The sequence below is a fragment of the Ranitomeya variabilis genome, chromosome 3 (assembly GCF_051348905.1).
Source record: "Ranitomeya variabilis isolate aRanVar5 chromosome 3, aRanVar5.hap1, whole genome shotgun sequence".
In the NCBI taxonomy this organism is placed as follows: Eukaryota; Metazoa; Chordata; class Amphibia; order Anura; family Dendrobatidae; genus Ranitomeya; species Ranitomeya variabilis.
Window position 1 is genome coordinate 409628239 of NC_135234.1, and position 24107 is coordinate 409652345.

The 24107-nt window shown below is 45.7% G+C and overlaps 1 protein-coding gene across 1 annotated transcript in view; it reads right to left on the reverse strand.

Annotated features, from left to right (window-relative positions):
* Positions 1-1251: 1251 nt before the first annotated feature.
* Positions 1252-24107, reverse strand: part of LOC143817705 (schlafen family member 9-like) — a 103943-nt gene continuing 81087 nt past the window's right edge. The window contains exons 5-8 of the mRNA XM_077299191.1: positions 7875-7997; positions 3191-3786; positions 2644-2738; positions 1252-2600 (exon numbers count right to left, since the gene is read on the reverse strand). Of these exons, the coding sequence (XP_077155306.1) occupies positions 1820-2600; positions 2644-2738; positions 3191-3786; positions 7875-7997 (1595 nt within the window). The 3' untranslated portion in view covers positions 1252-1819. The remainder of the gene's footprint in view (positions 2601-2643; positions 2739-3190; positions 3787-7874; positions 7998-24107) is intronic.

Genomic DNA, 24107 nt, shown 5'->3' on the forward strand with positions numbered 1-24107 from the left:
AACAATCTTGAATGAGTTCCCAGAAATGCTTAGCACTTGTTGGCCCTTTTGCCTTCACTCTGCGGTCCAGCTCACCCCAAACCATCTCGATTGGGTTCAGGTCTGGTGACTGTGGAGGCCAGGTCATCAGTAGCACCCCATAACTCTCCTTCTTGGTCAAATAGCCCTTACACAGCCTGGAGGTGTGTTTTGGGTCATTGTCCTGTTGAAAAATAAATGATGGTCCAACTAAACGCAAACCGGATGGAATAGCAGCCACTGCAAGATGCTGTGGTAGCCATGCTGGTTCAGTATGTCTTCAATTTTGAATAAATCCCCAACAGTGTCACCAGCAAAGCACCCCACACCATCACACCTCCTCCTCCATGCTTGACTGTGGGAACCAGGCATGTAGAGTCCATCCGTTCACCTTTTCTGCGTAGCACAAAGACACGGTGGTTGGAACCAAAGATCTCAAATTTGGACTCATCAGACCAAAGCACAGATTTCCACTGGTTTAATGTCCATTCCTTGTGTTCTTTAGCCCAAACAAGTCTCTGCTGCTTGTTGCCTGTCCTTAGCAGTGGTTTCCTAGCAGCTATTTTACCATGAAGGCCTGCTGCACAAAGTCTCCTCTTAACAGTTGTTGTAGAGATGTGTCTGCTGCTAGAACTCTGTGTGGCATTGACCTGGTCTCTAATCTGAGCTGCTGTTAACCTGCGAGTTCTGAGGCTGGTGACTCGGATAAACTTATCCTCAGAAGCAGAGATGACTCTTGATCTTCCTTTCCTGGGGCGGTCCTCACGTGAGCCAGTTTCTTTGTAGCGCTTGATGGTTTTTGCCACTGCACTTGGGGACACTTTCAAAGTCTTCCCAATTTTTCAGACTGACTGACCTTCATTTCTTAAAGTAATGATGGCCACTCGTTTTTCTTTACTTAGCTGCTTTTTTCTTGCCATAATACAAATTCTAACAGTCTATTCAGTAGGACTATCAGCTGTGTACCAGACTTCTGCTCAACACAACTGATGGTCCCAACCCCATTTATAAGGCAAGAAATCTCACTTATTAAACCTGACAGGGCACACCTGTGAATTGAAAACCATTCCCGGTGACTACCTCTTGAAGCTCATCAAGAGAATGCCGAGAGTGTGCAAAGCAGTCATCAAAACAAAAGGTGGCTACTTTGAAGAACCTAGAATATAAGACATAATTTCAGTTGTTTCACACTTTTTTGTTAAGTATATAATTCCACATGTGTTAATTCATAGTTTTGATGCCTTCAGTGTGAATGCACAAATTTCATAGTCCTGCTCCTAATTCCAGACAATTTTATGTTAAAAAAGTCAAACGGCGCTCCTTCCCTTCCGAGCCCGCCTGTGTGCCCAAACAGTAGTTATTCCCCTGATAAGTCGCATTGGCATACTCAGGAGACACTGCATGGTCCATTTTCTCCTGTTACCTTTGTGAGAACAGAAAGTCTTGGGCTAAAGAAACATTTTTGTGGAAAAAAAATGTGGGTTCAAGATGCTTACCACACCCCTAGATAAATTCCTTGAGGCGTGTAGTTTCCAAATTGGGGTCACTTGGGGGGGAGTTTCTGTTTTTGCATCTCAGTGATTCCTCAAATGCGACATGGCGTCAGCAGTCTATTTTGGTGAAGTCTGCCCTCGAAAAGTCAAATAGTGCTTACCATATAAAGCGACACTTGTATGAGTTGAAAAATTTGGCCTGGTCAGGAAGGTAAAAACAGGCTTTGGTAGGAAGGCATTAAAGACCTCTATTAGAAATATTGCCCATGAAACCTCAAAATGCACCAAATTATAAAAGAAAAATATACTCAATCTTCTGCATTTTCATAGAGCATATGGAGCTTCGAAGTAGATCTCGAGGCAGCACAGATAAAAAGGTTGTCGTTAACTCGGTCGTTTTTAGAAACCGGGTTAATTGCAAACACGATGAGTTGTTCCAATCCTGAAAAGCGTCGGACACTATCTACAATGATTGCATCTTGGGTCTGATCTTCTGCACTTTTGAATTTTGTCACTATTACTTTTCCTTTCCTTGCACGTCTGTTTATCTCCTTGAACAGCAGTCCTTTATATTCTATAGCTGTAGACTCTGTGCTGCATAAAATAGCTATATCACTTTGTGAGTAGCCATTGGAAAGATATTTGTAACAGTTTTCAGAGACGTACTTCACAATGTCTGCCTTCACTTGCGTGAGAATTTGACAGAACCCCTCTATTGCGTGGCAACAGTCGCTCTTCTTTATCAGCTCGGTCAAGAAAGGGTCATTAGCTGTGCAAGCAACTTTGTTCATTTTCATAAAAATGTTTTCGTAGATTTTGTAGGGACTCCGAACCACCTTATTTAACATGTACTTATTCTGAAGTCTGCATTCTGGCAGGCCAGTAGATTTTTTGTGCCATGATTGGAAATTGTCCAAAAAAAACCAAAATACACCACATGATTTCTCAACAATATTGTTTGCCTTTTTAAACCAATGACCTTCATTAACTTGAAAATTTTGAGCCTCATCAACCACAATGTGCTTGACATTAACCAAGTCTTGAGTTACAAACCACATACGAGTCATGGTCTGACAGATGCCTCGACTCCTGAAAATGAAAAACATTGATATGATTAAAATAATACATTCACCATATAGTAAAAAAATTGTAATCACCAGGAGCATCTGAACTTGATAAGTATAAAATTAATTTTAGATCTATGTGTTTTAACACACAAGGAAAAATCTAAAAAGATAAGGCAGGTAAAATTGTGAAATGAAAAGAAAGAAAAAGAAACACAGATAGGTCCCAAATCACCAAAGGGTTTACACCAGGAAACTGATGTAAAACACTTTAAAAAGAAGCACAATTTTGAGCAAAAATGTGACTTATGGTGTTTTCAACCCAGTTTCAGACATCTCTTTCAAAATGGACAGAGATGGGAAGGAGTTTGGGCAAGATGGGGAGTGGCAATTCCTGCCCATCAAATCAATCAATGATGGAATTTTTCCGTCAAAATGTTGCACCAGTCTCTGACTAGAGTAGCATTACTGGCATGATGCACAAAATTGATTAAGTGGTGTGCGCCTCTTAATTCCGTGTATCCTATCCTAAAACACTTATTAAAGACTGGAATGTACAATGCCAGTCTTAATTAATCAGGTCCTTATAGCTTCTGTCACAGGTACATAGTATACTGGTGGTCCATGCACAAAGGAGGTCTTATTAAATAAATTTTCTGACAGTATTTTGTACTGTTCTAAGGTAAGAAGGCTGAAGTACTCCATCCCAATCTTGTCACTTAGCACGTTCCGAAAACTAAGAATCACTATAGTGAGTGACTTCAATAATTCTTCCAGAGTTTCCAAATCATCCAATTTATATGTCTCTGGGTACTTGATCTCCGGCCAGGAGGGACTGGAAACCCCATGCTCAGCATTCAGACACAACAACTTAGGGATTACACATAACTTTCCAGTGTAGCTTCCAACATTAATCAATTTTTTCTTCAACGCAAAGGCTGTTACTAGTGAATACTGAAACTCCTCTTCTGACACCTTAGCACTGAAGACGGAGTAGAGTGTTGGATAGTTGTTAGGTGATAAAAGCAAAACGTCACACACAACTTTAGGATTTCTCTTCTGCTCTAAATCCACAGCCCAGCTCCTGGATACAAGGAGTACAGCGCTGGAATCCGGCAGCACAGTATTCAGCAAGTCTTCTAAACCAGGGTGCTCTGCTTGAAGATCGTTATATAGTTTATCAGGTTTTATAGTTGTGCCATCAGCAATACCTGTGAAATTTAACAAAAAAGACAAACAAAAAATAAATTGTTTTAACAAACTAAAAAAAACTAAACAGAAGCAAACCGTTCCTTGTATTACTATTCTATTATGGCTAAACGGATCCACAGAAAAATAGATGCGAAATGGACATGAACTGAGTTTAGCGCAAAGCACAAACGGATCTATTTAAAAAAAAAAAAAAGAAGCAAGAGATGTATGAATGGATCCATTTAACTCTATAGGACAGTGTACTAATCATTAAACTAATCAATAGGAGTGAAACAAAGGGTTTTAAGGGTATGTGCACACGTCAGGATTTCTTGCAGAAATTTCCTGACGAAAACCGGAAATTTTCTGCAAGAAATCCGCATGCTTCTTTTCGCGTTTTTTTCGCGTGTTTTTTTAGCATTTTGCAAGCGTAATTAGCTTGCAGAATGCTAAAGTTTTCCAAGCGATCTGTAGCATCACTTGGAAAAGTGATTGACAGGTTGGTCACACTTGTCAAACATAGTGCGTGACAAGTGTGACCAACTTTTTACTATAGATGCAGCATCAATAGTAAAAAGATATCATGCTAAAAATAATAAAAATAAAAAAAAAGGTTATACTCACCCTCTGATGGCCCCCGATCTCCTCAGCTGTTGGTTTGTGTGTAGGACCTGCGATGACGTCGCGGTCACATGACCTTCACACAGAGCATCTATAGGAACGGAAGAGAGAGCATGCACCGATGAGAGGCGGGAAGACTCCGGGGCCATCAGAATGTGAGTATATCACTATTTTTTATTTTAATTCTTTTTTTTTACCAATTATACGGTGCCCAGTCCGTGGAGGAGAGTCTCCTCTCCTCCACCCTGGGTACCAACCGCACATGATCTGCTTACTTCCAGCATGGTGGGCATAGCCACATGCGGGAAGTAAGCAGATCAATGCATTCCTAGGTGTGCGGAATCGCAGGGATTTATTAATTTAATGAACATGTTGCTTTTTTTTCTGCGATGCGATTTTTTCGCGGAAAAAAATGCAACATTTGCACAAGATATACGGAATAACTGAAAATAATGGGAGGCATATGTAAGCGTTTTTTTTCCGCGTTTTTATCACGTTTTTATAGCGAAAAAACACGAAAAAAAACGCAAAAAATCCTGAACGTGTGCACCTACCCTAAAAGTAGAGTGAGAATTGTAGAGATTGTGAGCCCATCAGGGACAGCGATGATAATGTGTGCAAACGGTAAAGCGCTGCAGAATATGTTGTTAGCACTATATAAAAATAGAGATTATTATTATTACTCTGAGATGCGACATGCTGTGTGTACAAATATCACCTTGAAAAGTTCTTCTGTTGCCCAATACTTTTATTGTGTACCGTATTTTTCAGACTATAAAACGCACTTTCCCCCAAAAAAAATTTAGGGGTAAAACAGGGGTGCATCTTATATTCGGAATGTACTTACATTTAGCGTGGTGGCAGCAGGAGATGGGCGATTCGTCTGGTGGTCCAACGCTGCAGGGCATTAATCTCACTCCCATCCCAACTGGTGCGGCAGGTTCGGCGGTGCAGGGGCTCCGGCAACATTTTGTGAAAACCCAGAGCCCCCGCACTTCTATTGACTCGATGCAGTGGCCTCCGGGAAAATGGCCGCCGGAGGCGGTGCATGCGCAGATTGATATCTCGGCACTGAGATCTCGTTTCCCGCCTCCAGCGGCCATTATCCTGTAGGCCACAGCATCGAGTCAATGGAAGTGCGGGAGCTCCGGGATTTCATAAAATGATGCCAGAGCCCCCCGCACCACTGAACTTGCTGCAGCAACCTGGGATGGGATTTCCCGGAGTTGGCACAACTTTAGTAATTCCCCATTAACTAATGTTATATTGCTATATTCCTTAAAATCAATCAAGCACAGTAATACTGTTGTTTTTAAACCAGGTAATAGTACTTTTGGCAGTGTGGACAGGGGCCAAGTCCTGCTGGAGAATGAAACTTCCATCTCCAAAAAGCTTGTCGGCAGAGGGAAGCATGAAGTGCTCTAAAATTTCCTGGTAGATGGCTGCGCTGACTTTGGTCTTGATAAAACACAGTGGACCTACACAAGCAGATGACATGGCTTCCCAAACCATCACTGATTGTGGAAACTTCACACTAGACCTCAAGCAGCTTGGATTGTGTACCTCTCCAGACTCTGGGACCTGGATTTCTAAATGAAATGCAAGATTTACTTTCATCTGAAAATAACACCTTGGACCACTGAGCAACAGTCCAGTTCTTTTTCTCCTTGGCCCAGGTAAGACGCTTCTGGCGTTGTCTATTCATCAAGAGTGGCTTGACACAAGGAATGCAACACTTGTAGCCCGTGACCTGGATACGTCTGTGTGTGGTGGCTCTTGAACCAATGACTCCAGCAGCAGTCCACTCCTTGTGAATCTCCCCCAAATTTTTGAATGGCCTTTTCTTCACAATCCTTTCAAGGCTGCGGTTATCCCGTTTGCTTGTGCACCTTTTTCTACCACACTTTTTCCTTCCACTCAACTTTCCATTAATATGTTTAGCACTCTGAACAGACAGCTTCTTTAGTAATGACCTTTTGTGGCTTATCCTCCTTTTGGTGCATGTCAATGACTGCCTTCTGAACATCTGACAAGTCAGCAGTCTTCCCCATGATTGTGGAGCTTACTGAAACAGACTAAGGGACCTTCTTAAACGCTTAGGAAGCCTTTGGAAGTTTTTTTTTGTTAATTATTCTAATTTACTGAGATAATGACTTTGGGGTTTTCATTGGCTGTAAGCCATAATCATCAACATAAACAGAAATAAAACACTTGAAATACATCACTGTTTGTAATGACTCTATAATATATGAGTTTCACCTTTTGTATTGAAGAACTGAAATAAATTAACTTTTGATTATATTCTAATTTTGTGAGAGGCACTTGTACTTTGGTTCATGAGAAGTGAGAGCAATAAACCTCAGAGACATCAACGAGAAACATCCTTGTGCCGAGTGGTTTTGTAGACTTGTCGACCCGCAGATTGTCTCCACTATGAGATAGACTTGCTGCACGCCTTTTCGAGCATCCGTAGTTTGTATGTGGTGCTTGCATTTCACTCCTGCCAAATACCTTCTTCATGCATTAACAATGTACAGATACAGTGTGGAGGAGCATGTTTTCATTGTGAAAATGTATTGGAAAACTGAAGTGACAAAATTGGTCAGTAGGGCTTTGTGTTGAATCAGAAATGTAATTCCACTATTTTTGCTCTTGAGTCTACACAACTGACAAGAACAGCTTATAAGGAGCGGAGAGGGGGGAGGAGGAAAGAGGTGAGTAACTAACTGCTGTATAGAAATCAATGGGATGGAGAGGTGACTGATGTTTTAAGAGTTAAAGTGAACCTGTCAGCTGATACATGCCGCCCCCAGTTCGGGCACCATGTATCAGCCACTGCCTGCCATATCCCAGCCATGTATGTTTGTCTCTGAAAAGCTGCGGTGTTTCAAAGGAAGATATACTTTTAATAACTGTCGAAGGCCGAGCTGCACGGGTGACTAGTCGTACAGGTAGGTCCCCGGTGGCTTCTCCCCGCCTCTGCCTACTTGTGCGTATAGGTAGATACTTATCAGTCATTGTCAGTGGGCGGGCAGAAGCCACCAGTGACCTGCAAGTACGACTAGGCAAGAGGCCCGGCTATTTTTAAAGCCACGCTATTGACTAGCATATCTGGCTGGGATGCGACAGCCAGTGCCTGATACATGCTGCCTACAGTTTGGGCACTATGGATCAGTTGACAGGTTCCCTTAAACTCCTCTCCTGGAATGTAACTATTACGCACTCTGGCCAATGTCTTGGCAGGCAATAGTAACCGAGCTCCATGGAAACCAGCCGTACACTATGTAAGATAAAAGCTCTCACAGAAAGAGAATGACAGCAGATAGAAAAAGCAAGTTATCTAACTAATTAAATTATCTAACTAATTAAAGCAATATGATAACTTTAAGAATACCCCTTTAAGAATAATACAAAGATATTAATATGGAGCCTATAATGATGAAAAAGTAATGGGCAATACAGTGAGAAAGTGTGATTAAATACATACTGCCAAACAGACTGTGCTGCAACTCCGGTAATGTTTCTAGGCCTTTCTTGTTGTACACAGGCTTAGCCAGTGGTGGTTTTTCATTTAGGCTTAGGCTCTCAAATTGTGATTCCAGAGAAGGCTCTGTGAAAGCAAGTGTTACACATATTAAAAAAGTTGTGACAAAAATAAACAAAAAGTCAAAATTTATATTTGTACATCCAACAATAATATTTATATGTACTGGAAACAGAGGCTTTTAACCCCTTACCGACATCCGCTGTACATGTATGATGCAACCCGGTAACGGGTGTATGGAACGGACTCACAAGGTGAGCTCGACCAATTACTGGTAGATAATGGCTGTGACCTACAGCCAGGACCTGCCTATCACAGCCGCCAGTGGAGCAGAGTTCAGCCTGCGACTGTTAACTTGCTAAATGCTGCTGTCAATCACTAACAGCGGCGTTAACAGCACACAGGCATGGTGGAGTGAGTGTCATTCTATGCGAAGCGATTCCAGGAAGCTATTACAGCTAAGGGTCTGTTGAAGACCTCTGTTCCTATCAATATGAAGCTTCTTGGAATCTCAAGTCTGTGGCCAGGCTTCAAAAGGAGACCATCATTTTTACTATATACAGCAATACGAAGGATTGCTTGCATGACATAATCTCACATGACCACCGGGAGAGTGAGTACGGACACTGCTGGAACAGCCCCGCCACCGAAGGTGAGCATGTGTGTTATTATTTTACTTGTGCAAATATGCTGATTAAGATGGGGTTGTTTGAGAAGTGAACAACCCCTTTAAAAGTCAACCCCTGAACTTGGTGGGGGGTAAGCACAGACAACCTAGCTCTGATGTGTAGTAAGCCGAGTTCCTGAATTCACTCCACACACACACAAGCACATTGACTGATATGCAGCTACGTCATTGTGCACAAATGGTTAACAGGAGTGTTTCAATATTTTTGTCCATATAGTATACGTCAGACCTAAGCAAAGTGAGGACCGCATCCAGCCCTTTGGCTGTTCCAGTCTGGCCCGCGGACTGAGACAGCTGAAGCGCTGTAACAGTGGCCCTCGGGCCACACCATGCCCTCCCTCGCCCACTGTTCCTCCACCGCCCGCTATCACCACTCTTTGCATCCGCGAGATGCAAATAGTGCTCAATACATTGCAGAAGGATGGGGCCGCCAGCCCCATCCTTATCCTGATATGATTGGTCCCATCGTTTCCTTATCCTGGCATGCAGGCCCCATCAGAAAAGATTAAAAAAACAAACTATTACACTAACCTTCCCGGCGCTCCCTCGCATCTTGTTCAGACGCCAGCAGCTGCTTTATGGTTGTGTTATGTATGGCATGACGTCCCTGCCATGCGCTGCTTTCAGTTCGAAGGGCAGCTGCCGAAATACTCCGTGCTCTCTGCACGCTGGGACTGTTCATCAGAGAGCGGTGAGTATTCATTGCTCTTCAGCAGCACACACAGTCTCAGCAGGAGTCTTCTTACTCCTGCTGGCGGTCACGTGTGCCGATACGTAGGAGAAATTAATATTCTGAATATTCATTTCTCTTAAGTATCGGCACATGTGACCGCCGGCCGCTGCAGGAAGTCTCCGGCTGACACTGCGCGCTACTGAAGAGCAATGAATACTCACCGCTCTCTGCGATGAACAGTCCCAGCGTGCAGAGAGCACTGAATATTCCGACAGCTGCCCTCTGGCTTGCAAGCAGCGCATGACATCCCTTCCATGTGCTGCTCACAAGCATTAAGCAGCTGCAGGCAACAGAGCAGGACGCTGCGAGGGAGCGCCGGGAAGGTACACTACCGTTCCAAAGTTTAGGGTCACTTACAAATTTCCTTATTTTTGAAAGAAAAGCACAGTTTTTTCCAATGAAGCCAACATTAAATGATTCAGAAATACACTCTATACATTGTTAATGTGGTAATGACTATTCTAGCTGCAAACGTCTGGTTTCTAATGCAATATCTTCATAGGTGTATAGAGGCCCATTTCCAACAACCATCACTCCAGTGTTCTTATGGTACTTTGTGTTTGCTAACTGTGTATGTAGGCTAATGGATGGTTAGAATACCCTTGAAAACCCTTGTGCAAGTATGTTAGCACAGCTGAAAACAGTTTGGCTAATTAGAGAACCTATAAACCTGACCTTCCTTTGAGCTAGTTGAGAATCTTGAGCATTACACTTGTTGGTTCCATTAAACTCTCAAAATGGCCAGAAAAAAGAACTTTCATGTGAAACACGACAGTCTATTCTTGTTCTTAGAAATGAAGGCTGTTCCATGCGAGAAATTGCCAAGAAACTGAAGATTTCCTACTAAGGTGTGTACTACTTCCTTCAGAGGAGAGCACAGACAGGCTCTAACCAGAGTAGAAATAGAAGTGGGAGGCCACGCTGTACAACTGAGCAACAAGACAAGTACATTAGAGTCTGTAGTTTGAAAAATCGACGCCTCACGGGTCCTCAACTGGCAGCTTCAATAAATAGTACACGCAAAACACCACTGTCAACATCTACAGTGAAGAGGCGACTCCGGGATGCTGGCCTTCAGGGCAGAGTGGCAAAGAAAAAGCCAAATCCGAGACTGGCTAATAAAAAAAAAATATTAATACGGGCAAAAGAACACAGACATTGGACAGAGGAAGATTGGAAAAAAGTGTCATGGACAGACAAATCCAAGTTTGAGGTGTTTGGATCACACAGAAGAACATTTGTGAGACACAGAACAACTGAAAAGATGCTGGAAGACTGCCTGACGCCATCTGTCAAGCATGGTGGAGGTAATGTGATGGTCTGGGGTTGCTTTGGTGCTGGTAAAGTGGGAGATTTGTACAAGGTAAAAGGGATTTTGAATAAGGAAGGTGGTTATCACTCCATTTTGCAACGTCATGCCATGCCCTGTGGACAGCGCTTGATTGGAGCCAATTTCATCCTACAACAGGACAATGACCCAAAGCACACCTCCAAATTATGCAAGAACTATTAAGGGAAGAAGCAGGCAGCTGGTATTCTATCTATAATGGAGTGGCCAGCGCAGTCACCAGATCTCAACCCCATTGGCTGTTGTGGGAGCAGCTTGACCGTATGGTACGCAAAAAGTGCCCATCAAGCCAAACCAAGTTGTGGGAGGGGCTTCTGGAAGCATGTGGTGAAATTTCTCCAGATTACTTCAGCAAATTAACTGCTAGAATGCCAAAGGTCTGCAATGCTGTAATTGCTGCAAAGGGAGCATTCTTTGACAAAAGCAAAGTTTGAAGGAGAAAATTATTTCAAATAAAAATATTTTTTTCGAACCTTGTCAATGTCTGGACTAGATTTTCAATTCATTTGGCAACTCATTTGAATAATAAAAGTATGAGTTTTCATGGAAAACACAAAATTGTCTGGGTGACCCTAAACAGTAGTGTAAGTGTAGTGAGGGTGGGAGCCAATCATACCAGAATAAGGATGGGACCAATCATACCAGGACCAGGATGGGGGCCAATCATACCAGGATGCGAAAAAGAAATTAATATTCATTGCCCTCCATGCCCATGGGGTGGAATGCAGTGAAAATGAATTTCTCTTTAGCAGCGGGCACAGGAGTTAGCCGCAGCCGCCGGCTCCTGCCTCTGTGACTCACTACTCCGCCAATGATGCTCCCCCACATCCCCACCACAGCCAGTTCATCAGGACTATAAGACGCACCCCCATTTTCCTCCACATTTTGGGAGGAAAAAAGTGCATCTTAAAATCTGAAAAACACGGTATTTTTTATTTTCCCATAGTATTCCTGAAAATAATAAACCAATATTAACCCTCCCAAAGACCAATGTCGCCTCTCCAACAACAGGACAGGGGTGGTACTGTGCAGTGTATATATACAGGACAGGAGGAGTGGTACTGTGCAGTGTATATATACAGGACAGGAGGAGTGGTACTGAGCAGCAGGCCTACCACTAGGAATTTCACCCCAGCTCCACCCTTCGAATCTTCCACAGTCCCACCGCTCACTCTTGGAAAAACTCAACTTCTCCACCACGTCCTCAATCAATCAGATATTAACAGTTCCCATCAAACACCAAATCACATACATAGCCAGCAGCTTTTGTTCTGGCCAAAAGAATTTTTAAGCCGCCACCACGACATGGTAGACTCTTCTGGCCAGACCCTATTCTACTTTAACCTATTAAATATTAATATATTTTTAGGGAATGAGTCACATACATTTTTTTAAATGACCATTAATACAACTGACAAATACCACCACACCATAACCAGATCACATATTACCACCACACAGTGACCTATAATACCACATACAAGGGACAAATGCAGTCACACCATGACCAGACCACATATTACCACCACATAGTGACTGATCATTAATAAAAAACAAAACAAAAAAAACACCATAATACTAAGAGATATTATACACAGGAACTGTGTATTTACTGTCAGTGTACAGGTAATACAGTGATCACCAGTGACATTATACACAGGAGCTCTGTATATAGTGTACAGGTAATACAGTGATCACCAGTAACATTATACACAGGACCTCTGTATACAGTGTCAGTGTATAGATAATATGGTGATCACTGGTGACATTATACACAGGAGCTCTGTAGAGTATACAATGTATCGTGTCAGTGTACAGGTAACACACTGACTCACCAGTGACGTCTCTAGCTGAAGTCTTTCATCTTTGCTTTTTCATGCAGCGCAGACCGCCATCACTTCTTCCAGCCAGGACGCATCTCTGCATAAAATAACAGTTACCTAGAGAACCGCTTCCAGGGCACATTCCCCTCTTTTTCCCTTTTTTCTACACTACACATCTGAATACAGATATGCACCCACCATTAATACATAATTGGTTATTATGCAACCCACCATTCCAAATATAAATTATAATACGCCACTGAGCCCCTTCAAGCTATACATAGCCACTTTCCCCACCTAATAAATATATAAATTAATTAGCATACTTAATGCCCCCCACTAGGTACCCCCTGACTCATATTTACATTCCCCTTCCGCCCCAATTCATTGTCATGTCTTCTCTCTCCCACCCTCTATTCATTATAAACAGCTCTACCCCCTTATTCAATACATCATTTACTCCCCCACCCTCAAAATTCATTATTATTTGCTCTCTCCCCAGATCATCATTTGCTCTCCCCACCCTCCACTTTCAATTCAATTGCTGTCCCTCTTCACTCACTCTCAATTCATAATTTGCAGTCTCCTGTCCCCACCCCCCACTTCATGTACAGTCCCCCTTTAACCCCCCCACATCATTATGTGCAGTCCCCCTTTAACCTCCCACATCATCATGTGCAGTCCCCCTTTAACCCCCTCTCCACATCATCATGTGCAGTCCCCCATTAACCCCCTTTCCACATTATCATGTGCAGCGCCCCAGAGTCCTGGTCGTTGCAGTACTGTCGCTCCGCCACTAAGGGGAGTGATGGTACGTCTGATGGCACTAAAGGAGTTCACCTGACCAGGTATCACAGTCACACATTACACTTCACACTCTGGCCACCAGGGGGAGCAAAAGGTTCTATGTATTAGGCCACTCCTCACACTCTGGTAAAACTGGGGGTTGGATAGGAAGTTAGAGAGAAGCTGACTGGGTTTTGCCCAGGTAACACCTTGTGAGAGAAGATGTTGCTTGGGAAGATCCAGGGGGGTCCCTGTCAGGGGTGGGATCCTGGCAGAGGCCTAGCGAAAAGGACAGATCGTTACGGAGCCGCGCCTGCACTTCATTGCGGCGGCATCTTAAGAAAGGACACGAAGCGAAGTATATTGTGGAGAAGTGAGAAACGAGATCACAGCACAAAGGCGATAGAACCAGTAGGAGTCGTACCCCGAGATCGGCAACATCCTACTGAGGCGCGTAGCCGGTGGCCGGAATGCCGAGGAAGTATTGGGCTCCACGCATTACTTCAAACCAACGGCTGGGCAGTTAATTTTAGGTTGGCTGCCTCACCTAATGAAGACAACGGAGGCAATTGTGGGAGAGGGGCGTCTCTAGGGTCGCTATAAAATAACTCCAGGCCTACCCCGTCATACGGGTGCGTCCTATCCATATCATCTGGGGGACGGAGAGAGAAAGAACAGAAACATACACGACAGTTGTGAGGACTATCCCGTGGTGCTCAGCAGGGAAGTACTATGCAGCGCCCCAGAGTCCTGGTCGTTGCAGTACTGTGGCTCCGCCACTATGGGGAGCTATGGTGCGTCTGATGGCACTGAAGGAGTTCATCTGACCAGGTATCACAGACACCAATACATTTCACAGCTGGGCCTCCGGGGGGAGCTAAGGGTTCTATTCATTAGGCCACTCCCCACCATAGTGGGTAAACTGGGGGTCAGGCAGGAAGTTAGATCAGAAAGCTGACTGGGTTGGAACCAGGCAACACCTTGTGGCAGAGGGTGTTGTGGGGGAAGATACAGTAGGGTCTCTGTCAGGGGTGGGATCCTGACAGAGGCTTGGCAACTTGAACGAACGTAACGGGACCGCGCCTGCTCCGGGTAGCGGCGGTGCCCAAGGAAGGACTAGAAGCGAGATAGATTGTGCTGAGTGAGAAACGAGATCAAGCAAAAGGAGAAATACCAGTAGGGGTCGTGCTGTAAGACCGGAGCAACACCCTACTGAGGCGCACTACCGGTGGCCGGAACGCCGAGGGGGTATCATAACATTCAGCTTCAAGCAATACTCTAAACAGCGGCAGGACAGTCAGTCTAAGGCGGGCTGTCTCACTTAAATCACCTATGCAGTCTTGGGGGGCAACTTGTGGAGAGGGGCGACTCTAGGGTCCCGGAAGAGCTCCGAGCCTACCTGTCATCCGGGTGCCGTCCCAACCAGAACAACAGGGAGGGACGGAGGATTAGAAGAACATCATTTAATCGAGTTGTGAGGGAACTTAAGAAACAGACACAACGGTTGTGGGGACTTTCCGTAAGCACAGCAGGGAAGGACCACAACACATAGCGCTAGAAGGAAGGCACCGATTTCCACCTGTGAGGAGAACTCCGGAGGTGCCATTGGACCGGCCGGACTTGCGCAGCCTGGTGAACCGTATTCCGGACTGAGGACCCAGAGATCTTCAGTAAAGAGGTAGCAACCTGGTGTCCTCGTTATTTACTGCACCGCACCACTACAGCCTCACCCCCCATCTACATCATCCACTCCTAGTAATCCCCTGTGCGCCCCACGGCAGAGTCACGGACCGGGGCCTAGCCGCCGTGACAACCCCAGAGCAGAGACTCAGAGGCCCGGTACCGGGTACCCCTCGGCCCTGCGGCAGTGGGGGCGCTGCAAACTTGGCGTCACGAACAGGATCTACTTAAGCCTGAAGAATCAGGTCATGTGTGCCTTGGAACTGTGACTTGACGTGCTTGGACTGTACTTTATTGAGAGACTGTGTGCTGTGCCATTTGCCGCCAAAATCCGCCGCCATTACAGCGCTGAGGAGAGCGCAGGGAGAGAAGAGGGGCGTGGAGTAGGCGTAGGCAAGCTAGAGAGCGCGAACAACGATGACCGCCCAGTCTAAATATTGCTGTGTCCTGAGGACGTGTCCGTCAGCAGTCGAGACCCGCCTCCTGATTTTCTATGCTGGGCGGAAACCGAAGAAACGAAACTATGACTCAGTTGAGGTGGAACTGGAGACCAGGACAGGCCTGCAGAAAGGAATGGCCCCGCACCGACCCCCGTCACCAGTGGATTACTCTGATATGCCCCCGCTGGAGGAGTTGGACCCGTGGGAGCTGCCGAGGGGGCATCCCGTGCCTGAATGGTCTCCGGCTCGTACGCCTTCCGCAGGAGAGGAGAGCGGCGCCGGAGGAGCTACCGGGGGTGAAGGTACCCAATGCCGCGACTCCCGGGGAGGCCACCTCACCTCTGCACCCGACCCGGCCCCTGCTGCGACCAGTGGCGCCCTCATGTCCCCGCCGTCTGGCACCAACGCACCGGGGGGGCATGACCTCGGGCCCTTCCCCTGGGGGGAATATCGGAACCACCTGATCGCAGAATTCCAGCGAGAAGTGGAGCGGGAGGCGCGAGGAGAACTGCTGGAGGGCTCCCTGCCGAAGTGGGGCTTTGTGGTTGTGTACCTGCCCCAGACGGGAAAGGGCTTCGTGCAGGAGATCGGGACAGCCCTGAGGGTCCGCATCACCCGGGAGGAGGTGGAGCCCTGCCTGTGTGGAGACGGCGCCAAGTCCTTCCTGAAGCCGGGGGATGTGGTCACGTACCGCCGGCACCTAAAGGGGAGCGGCTGGTGGGCTCGGGACATGCAGCGCTGCACCGCCGTTCTGGCGGTATCCCGCACCGAGGGGGAGGAGCTTGCCGCTGAAGCCGCTGCTGCCGCTGCCAGCATTATTCATCGGCCCACACAGACCCTCATTGCAGCGCACGATCTGGTCGTGCAGAAGACCCGAACCCACGGGGTGCACCTGGCTGCGGGAGTGAACTTAGAGACCGACCTGCCTGGGCCGCAGAGGGCCACCTGCCAGGTAAAGCCTCGGTGGGGGCTACCGAAAGATGAATAAGCATGACTGCTCTAAATATGTACATAGTTCTTAACTGCTTGTTTGTTTCCTGATTTTGCTGCTGAACCCGTCCAGGGTTAACTCTTAAGGGGATCCTTCTGTTGACCCGGGATCCCTATTGTTTTGTTTTTGTTTGATTTTTCCAAGTTTTTGCACAAAGTTTCTAGAACTGCTGAAATCATGAACAGTGCATGATCCGAACTTCTTGTACATAGTTTGCACCTTATTAAAGGCGCTCCCTACTGGTTTTACTTAAAGAAGGACTCTTTGTGAAGATACCACACTGGAACCTTTGCTGAGTATGGACTGGTAGCTTGAGAAGGCGTGCTACCTCATAAAGACTTGGTCCCCTCTTAAAGGGGATGTTCATTTGTTGCGCTTAAACCGTGATATTGCTTTAAGACCGGAAGCAATAATGTCTTGACCAAAGAACGTGATGATAATGTTTATATGAGAGAGTTATATGTATTTAATTAGTTAATTGTGAAGAAATACTGATGATGTTCTCTGAGAAGAAAGAGGTGAAAGATAGAAGAAGGATGCAGTGGGCCCGTAGGGATAGATGCGGTGTCCAGCATGTATGAAAGAGAGAAAGATAATGAGAAGGCTTAATGTTAAATAGAAAATGTTTTAATAATGCTGATAGATAGTTAGGATAGAAGGTAAACCCTGAGTCCTCATAGGAGTCATGTAGAGATGGCTCAGTGCTCTTAAACTGAAAGTAATGTTATGTTCTATACTGTGTATAGTAGTGAAAAGGCAGTAGGCCCTGGCTGAACGGGGCGGTCCTGTAACCGAAAGGAGAGGCAGTAGGTCTGGTGCCGATAGGACAGGCGGTCCTGCAGATTTAAAGAAGGAGAATGAGAAAGTTAAATTACCTTATAATGTGATTATAGGAAGGTCTTTAGTGGATAAAGAGTGTATGTCCTTAAAGGCGATGTTAAATTATTGTCCAACAATTTTGCACTTAGTAGAATACCCGGTTGGGTTACAGGAGTTATTTATAGCCTGTAATTTATAATGTTAACCATGTTTGTAACGTTCAAGTGTCCTTACCTCCCATAAAGGGAAGCCTGTTCAAGTATACTTATTGTTATTGCACTCAACAAAACTGTATGTCTTTTTGCTAACTTGTATTGTTGTTTTCTTCCCAGTCCCGGAGTACTGTGTTTAACCAGGGGGGAGTGCAGCGCCCCAGAGTCCTGGTCGTTGCAGTACTGTGGCTCCGCCACTATGGGGAGCTATGGTGCGTCTGATGGCACTGAAGGAGTTCATCTGACCAGGTATCACAGACACCAATACATTTCACAGCTGGGCCTCCGGGGGGAGCTAAGGGTTCTATTCATTAGGCCACTCCCCACCATAGTGGGTAAACTGGGGGTCAGGCAGGAAGTTAGATCAGAAAGCTGACTGGGTTGGAACCAGGCAACACCTTGTGGCAGAGGGTGTTGTGGGGGAAGATACAGTAGGGTCTCTGTCAGGGGTGGGATCCTGACAGAGGCTTGGCAACTTGAACGAACGTAACGGGACCGCGCCTGCTCCGGGTAGCGGCGGTGCCCAAGGAAGGACTAGAAGCGAGATAGATTGTGCTGAGTGAGAAACGAGATCAAGCAAAAGGAGAAATACCAGTAGGGGTCGTGCTGTAAGACCGGAGCAACACCCTACTGAGGCGCACTACCGGTGGCCGGAACGCCGAGGGGGTATCCTAACATTCAGCTTCAAGCAATACTCTAAACAGCGGCAGGACAGTCAGTCTAAGGCGGGCTGTCTCACTTAAATCACCTATGCAGTCTTGGGGGGCAACTTGTGGAGAGGGGCGACTCTAGGGTCCCGGAAGAGCTCCGAGCCTACCCGTCATACGGGTGCCGTCCCAACCAGAACAACAGGGAGGGACGGAGGATTAGAAGAACATCATTTAATCGAGTTGTGAGGGAACTTAAGAAACAGACACAACGGTTGTGGGGACTTTCCGTAAGCACAGCAGGGAAGGACCACAACACATAGCGCTAGAAGGAAGGCACCAATTTCCACCTGTGAGGAGAACTCCGGAGGTGCCATTGGCCCGGCCGGACTTGCGCAGCCTGGTGAACCGTATTCCGGACTGAGGACCCAGAGATCTTCAGTAAAGAGGTAAAGAGACTGCAACCTGGTGTCCTCGTTATTTACTGCACCGCACCACTACAGCCTCACCCCCATCTACATCATCCACTCCTAGTAATCCCCTGTGCGCCCCACGGCAGGGTCACGGACCGGGGCCTAGCCGCCGTGACAACCCCAGAGCAGAGACTCAGAGGCCCGGTACCGGGTACCCCTCGGCCCTGCGGCAGTGGGGGCGCTGCAACTACAACACCCAGGCGCTAGTAGGTAGGCACTGATTTCCACCTGCAAAGGGAACTCTGGATGTGCCTTCGGACCGGCCGGTCTCAGCCAGCCCAGTTAACAGAGCTCTGGATTGCGGATGCCGAAGCCTTCAGTAAAGAGACTGCAACCCTGTGTCCTCGTTATTTACTGCGACCTACACCACCACCTACACCTTTTATTGGGCGCCCCTTAGCAGGACCACGGACCGGGTCAGGCCACCGTGACATCCTCAGAACCGATAGACCCGGTACCGAGCACCCCGCCGTCCTGCGTCTGGGGGCTGCTCCACATATGCAGTCCCCCTTTTACCCCCCACATCATCATGGGCAGTCACTCTTTAACCCCCTCCCCACATCATGTGCAGTCCCCCTTTAATCCCCCTCCCCACATCATCATGTGCAGTCCCCCTTCCTCCTCCTCCCCCCACCCATTTCATTCATTTTGTATAGAAAAAAAAAAAAAAAGCTTTGTTATACTTACCTCACAGTCGCTCCCCAGCAGCGCAGCTCTGCCTCCAGCGTCCGGTCCTGAACATGTCAGGCAAGAGGTATAATTACCCGTACCTGAATAGCGTCTCAGCTGTTGTGTCACTCGGCAGCGTGCGTCTGAGACGCTATTCAGGTACGGGTAATTATACCTCTTCAGCGTGTATTGGCCCAAATGGGTCATGGTGGTTATGAGATAGGTTTAAGTGATCATAAAATGGGATGGCATACTGGATAATAATTATGAGCTGATATCCACAATACATGTTTGTACCTTCTAAGTACTGCCTTCCATTAATACCCAATATGGGAGTTAGCTGTGTATCATGCGGCGCGGTGCGTCAACACTAGTGATGGTGTGATTTATGTGAGTTGTCCATGTTTCCTGAAATTTGGTAGTATGTTTTTATATGTATCTATTTAATAAAATTGTGGTTTTATATTATAACATTGCCTCTTTGGTCATCGTTTTTGCTGGTGTTCTATGTAGTAGTTGATGATGGGCGATATCGATCCTATTTAAATACATGGTTATAATTTAAATAACAAATACTCTATCATATTACCATGGTTTATTGTCATATATATCTGTGGATAGTGTATATACTGACAGACCATGTGACACTTAGATTGCACACAGGTGTACTTCCTTTCACTAAGTATGTGACTTATGAAGGTAATATTATGCAACAGAAACTATTAGGGGCTTCATAGCAAAAGGGGTGAATATATATGCACATTACAATTTTTAGTTATTTGATCCCATATACTTAATTTATGCTTATATTTTTCTCACTTCACTTCAACTTAGAAGATTTAGTGTTGATGCATCACACACAAATCAGATTACCAAAATATTTAAACACAGATTGAAATGTAACAAAATAGGTAAAAAGTCAAGGGGAAAATTAATTGCCCACCCCTGGTGTAGGAAATACTGCCGAAACAACAGCATTGTTCTGTTCTAGCAGCAATGCATTCATATAAAACTGTGCCACAACATCTACTACAATCAGACAGCTAGAGTAAAAGGTTAAAGAGAACCTGTCATGTGAAAAACAGGGATTTTTGTGTACTCACCGTAAAATCCTTTTCTCTGAGCCACTCAATGGGGACACAGGACCGTGGGTGTATGCTGTTGCCACTAGGAGGCTGACACTAAGTTAAAGGGAGTCCGTCACCCCCAAAATCGTATATGAGCTGCGGCCACGGGCATCAGGGGCTTATCTACAGCATTCTGTTATGCTGTAGATAAGCCCCGATGTAACCTGAAAGATGAGAAATAAAGGTTAGATTATACTCACCCAGGGGTGGTCCCACTGCGGTCCGGGTCCGATGGGCATCGCGGTCTGGGTCCAGCGCCTCCCATCTTCATCAGATGACGTCCTCTTCTTGCCGCGGCTCCGGCACAGGTATACTTTGTCTGCCCTGTTGAGGGCAGAGAAAAGTACTGCAGTGTGCAGGCGCCGAGCCTCTCGGACCTTTCCCAGCGCCTGCGCACTGCAGTACTTTGCTCTGCCCTCAACAGGGCAGACAAAGTACGCCTGTGCCAGAGCCGCGGCAAGAAGAGGACGTCATCTGATGAAGATAGGAGGCGCTGGACCGGACTGCGACACCCATCGGACCCGGACCGCAGCGGTACCGCCCCTGGGTGAGTATAATAAAACCTTTATTTCTCATCTTTCAGGTTACATCTGGGGCTTATCTACAGCATTACAGAATGCTGTAGATAAGCCGCTGATGCCGGTGGCCGCAGCTCATATACGATTTTGGGGGTGACAGACTCCCTTTAATACAAAGAAAGTTTGCTTCTCCTCTGCAGTATACACCCTCCTCCTAGAGAACCAGTTCAGTGTAAAAGCAGTAGGAGAACATTAACAACATATAAAAGTACAACATGTCAAACTAAAGAAAAAAACACCAGCCATTAGGCTAACAGGGTGGGCGATGTGTCCCCTAGTGAGTGGCTCGGAAAAAAGGATTTTACGGTAAGTACACAAAAATCCCAGTTTCTTCTTTGCCTCATTAGGGGACACAGGACTGTGGGATTTTTAATAGATGATCCGACCTGCAGGGATAGAAGGGTTTTGGATGCCTGGCGAGAGACTGGCAGGTCTACTACAGGAGCCTCAGCTCAATCTTTTCACAGATCAGCTGAGAAAGGGTACTTCCCCTCAAGCGGTTTTTGACACCGGAGGTACTCGGGGGATGGGGGAGAAATCTGGGAAATTGGCCTTTTTTTTTTTGCAGTCGCCGTTATTCTGTTAATAACGCCAATTGCAACACTGGGGTCGGTAAAAACCGACTCGAATCATGTTCTCTGGGCCCTCAGCTACCCCCGGTCGAGACCCCGGAGAAATTCTGACGCTAGGGGGCGCAATACACTTATTTCTCAGCGCCGTCAAAAAGCGGTCGTTAAGGGGTTAACCCCTTAGTGACAGAGCCAATTTGGTACTTAATGACCGAGCCAATTTTTACAATTCTGACCACTGTCACTTTAAGAGGTTATAACTCTGGAACGCTTTATCGGATCCCGCTGATTCTGAGATTGTTTTTTCGTGACATATTGTACTTCAAGTTAGTGGTAACATTTCTTCGATATTACTTGCGATTATTTATGAAAAAAACGGAAATATGGCGAAAATTTTTACAATTTTGCAATTTTCAAACTTTATATTTTTATGCCCTTAAATCAGAGAGATATGTCACGAAAAATAGTTAATAAATAACATTTTCCACAAGTCTACTTTACATCAGCACAATTTTGGAAACATTTTTTTTTGTTAGGGAGTTATAAGGGTAAAAAAGTTGACCAGCAATTTCTCATTTTTACAACACCATGTTTTTTTTAGGGACCACATCACCTTTGAAGTCATTTTGAGGGGTCTATATGATTGACTTTTTCAATGCAGAATTGGCTGGAATTGAGATCGGATGCCATGTCGCGTTTGGAGAGCCCCTGGTGTGCCTAAACAGTGGAAACCCCCCACAAGTGATACCATTTTGGAAACTAGACCCCTTAAGGAACTTATCTAGATGTGTGGTGAGCACTTTGAACCCCCAAGTGCTTCACAGAAGTTTATAACGTAGAGCCGTGAAAATAAAAAATCGCATTTTTTCTACAAAAATGATCTTTTTGCCCCCAAATTTTTATTTTCACAAGGGTAACAGGAGAAATTAGACCACAAAAGTTGTTGTGCAATTTCTCCTGAGTACGTCGATACCCCGTATGTGGGGGTAAACCACTGTTTGGGCGCACCGCAGAGCTTGGAAGAGAAGGAGTGTCGGTTTACTTTTTCAATGTAGAATTGGCTGGAATTGAGATCGGACGCCATGTCACGTTTGGAGAGCCCCTGATGTGCCTAAACAGTGGAAACCCCCCACAAATGACACCATTTTGGAAACTAGACCCCTTAAGGAACTTATCTAGATGTATGGTGAGCACTTTAAACCCCCAGGTGCTTCACAGAAGTTTATAACGTAGAGCCGTGAAAATAAAAAAATCGCATTTTTTCTACAAAAATGATCTTTTGCCTCCAAATTTTTATTTTACCAAGGGTAACAGGAGAAAATGGACCCCAGAAGTTGTTGTACAATTTGTCCTGAGTACGCCGACACCCCATATGTAGGGGTAAACCACTGTTTGGGCGCATGGCTGAGCTCGGAAGCAAAGGAGCGCCATTTGACTTTTCAAAGCAAAATTGACTGGAATTGAGATCGGACACCATGTCGCGTTTGGAGAGCCCCTGATGTGCCTAAACAGTAGAAACCCCCCAAAAGTGACCCCATTTTGGAAACTAGACCCCCCAAGGAACTTATCTAGATATGTGGTGAGAACTTTGAATGCCCAAGTGCTTCACAGAAGTTTATAATGCAGAGTAGTGAAAATAAAAAATAATATTTTTTTCCCACAAAAAAGATTTTTTAGCCCCCAAAGTTTTATTTTCACAAGGGTAACAAGAGAAATTGGACCCCAAAAGTTGTTGTCCAATTTGTCCTGAGTATGCTGGTACCCAATATGTGGGGGTAAACCACTGTTTGGGCGCACGGCAGAGCTCGGAAGGGAAGGAGCGCCATTTTGGAATGCAGGCTTTGATAGAATGGTCTGCGGGCGTTATGTTGCGTTTGCAGAGCCACTGATGTACCTAAACAGTAGAAACCCCCCACAAGTGACCCCATTTTGGAAACTAGACCCCCCAAGGAACTTATTTGGATATGTGGTGAGAACTTTGAATGCCCAAGTGCTTCACAGAAGTTTATAATGCAGAGTAGTGAAAATAAAAAAATATTTTTTTTTCCCACAAAAAAGATTTTTAGCCCCCAAGTTTTTATTTTCACAAGGGTAACAGGAGAAATTGGACCCCAAAAGTTGTTGTCCAATTTATCCCGAGTACGCTGATGCCCCATATGTGGGGGTAAACCACTGTTTGGGCGCACGGCAGAGCTCAGAAGGGAGGGAGCACCATTTGACTTTTTAAGCGCAAAATTGGCTGTCGTGTTTGGAGACCCCCTGATGTACCTAAACAGTGGAAACCCCCCAATTCTAACTCCAACCCTAACTCCAACACACCCCTAACCCTAATCTCAACCCGATCCATAATCCTAATCACAACCCTAACGATAATCACAACCCTAACCCCAAAACAGCCCTAATCTCAACCCTAACCATAACCCTAATCAAAACCCTAAATCCAACACACCCCTAACCCTAATCTCAACCCTAACCTCAAACCTAACCCTAATCCCAATACACCCCTAACCCTAACCTTAACCCTAATCCCAACCCTAACCCCAACCCTAATCCCAAACGTAACCCTAATCCCAACCCTAATCCCAAACGTAAC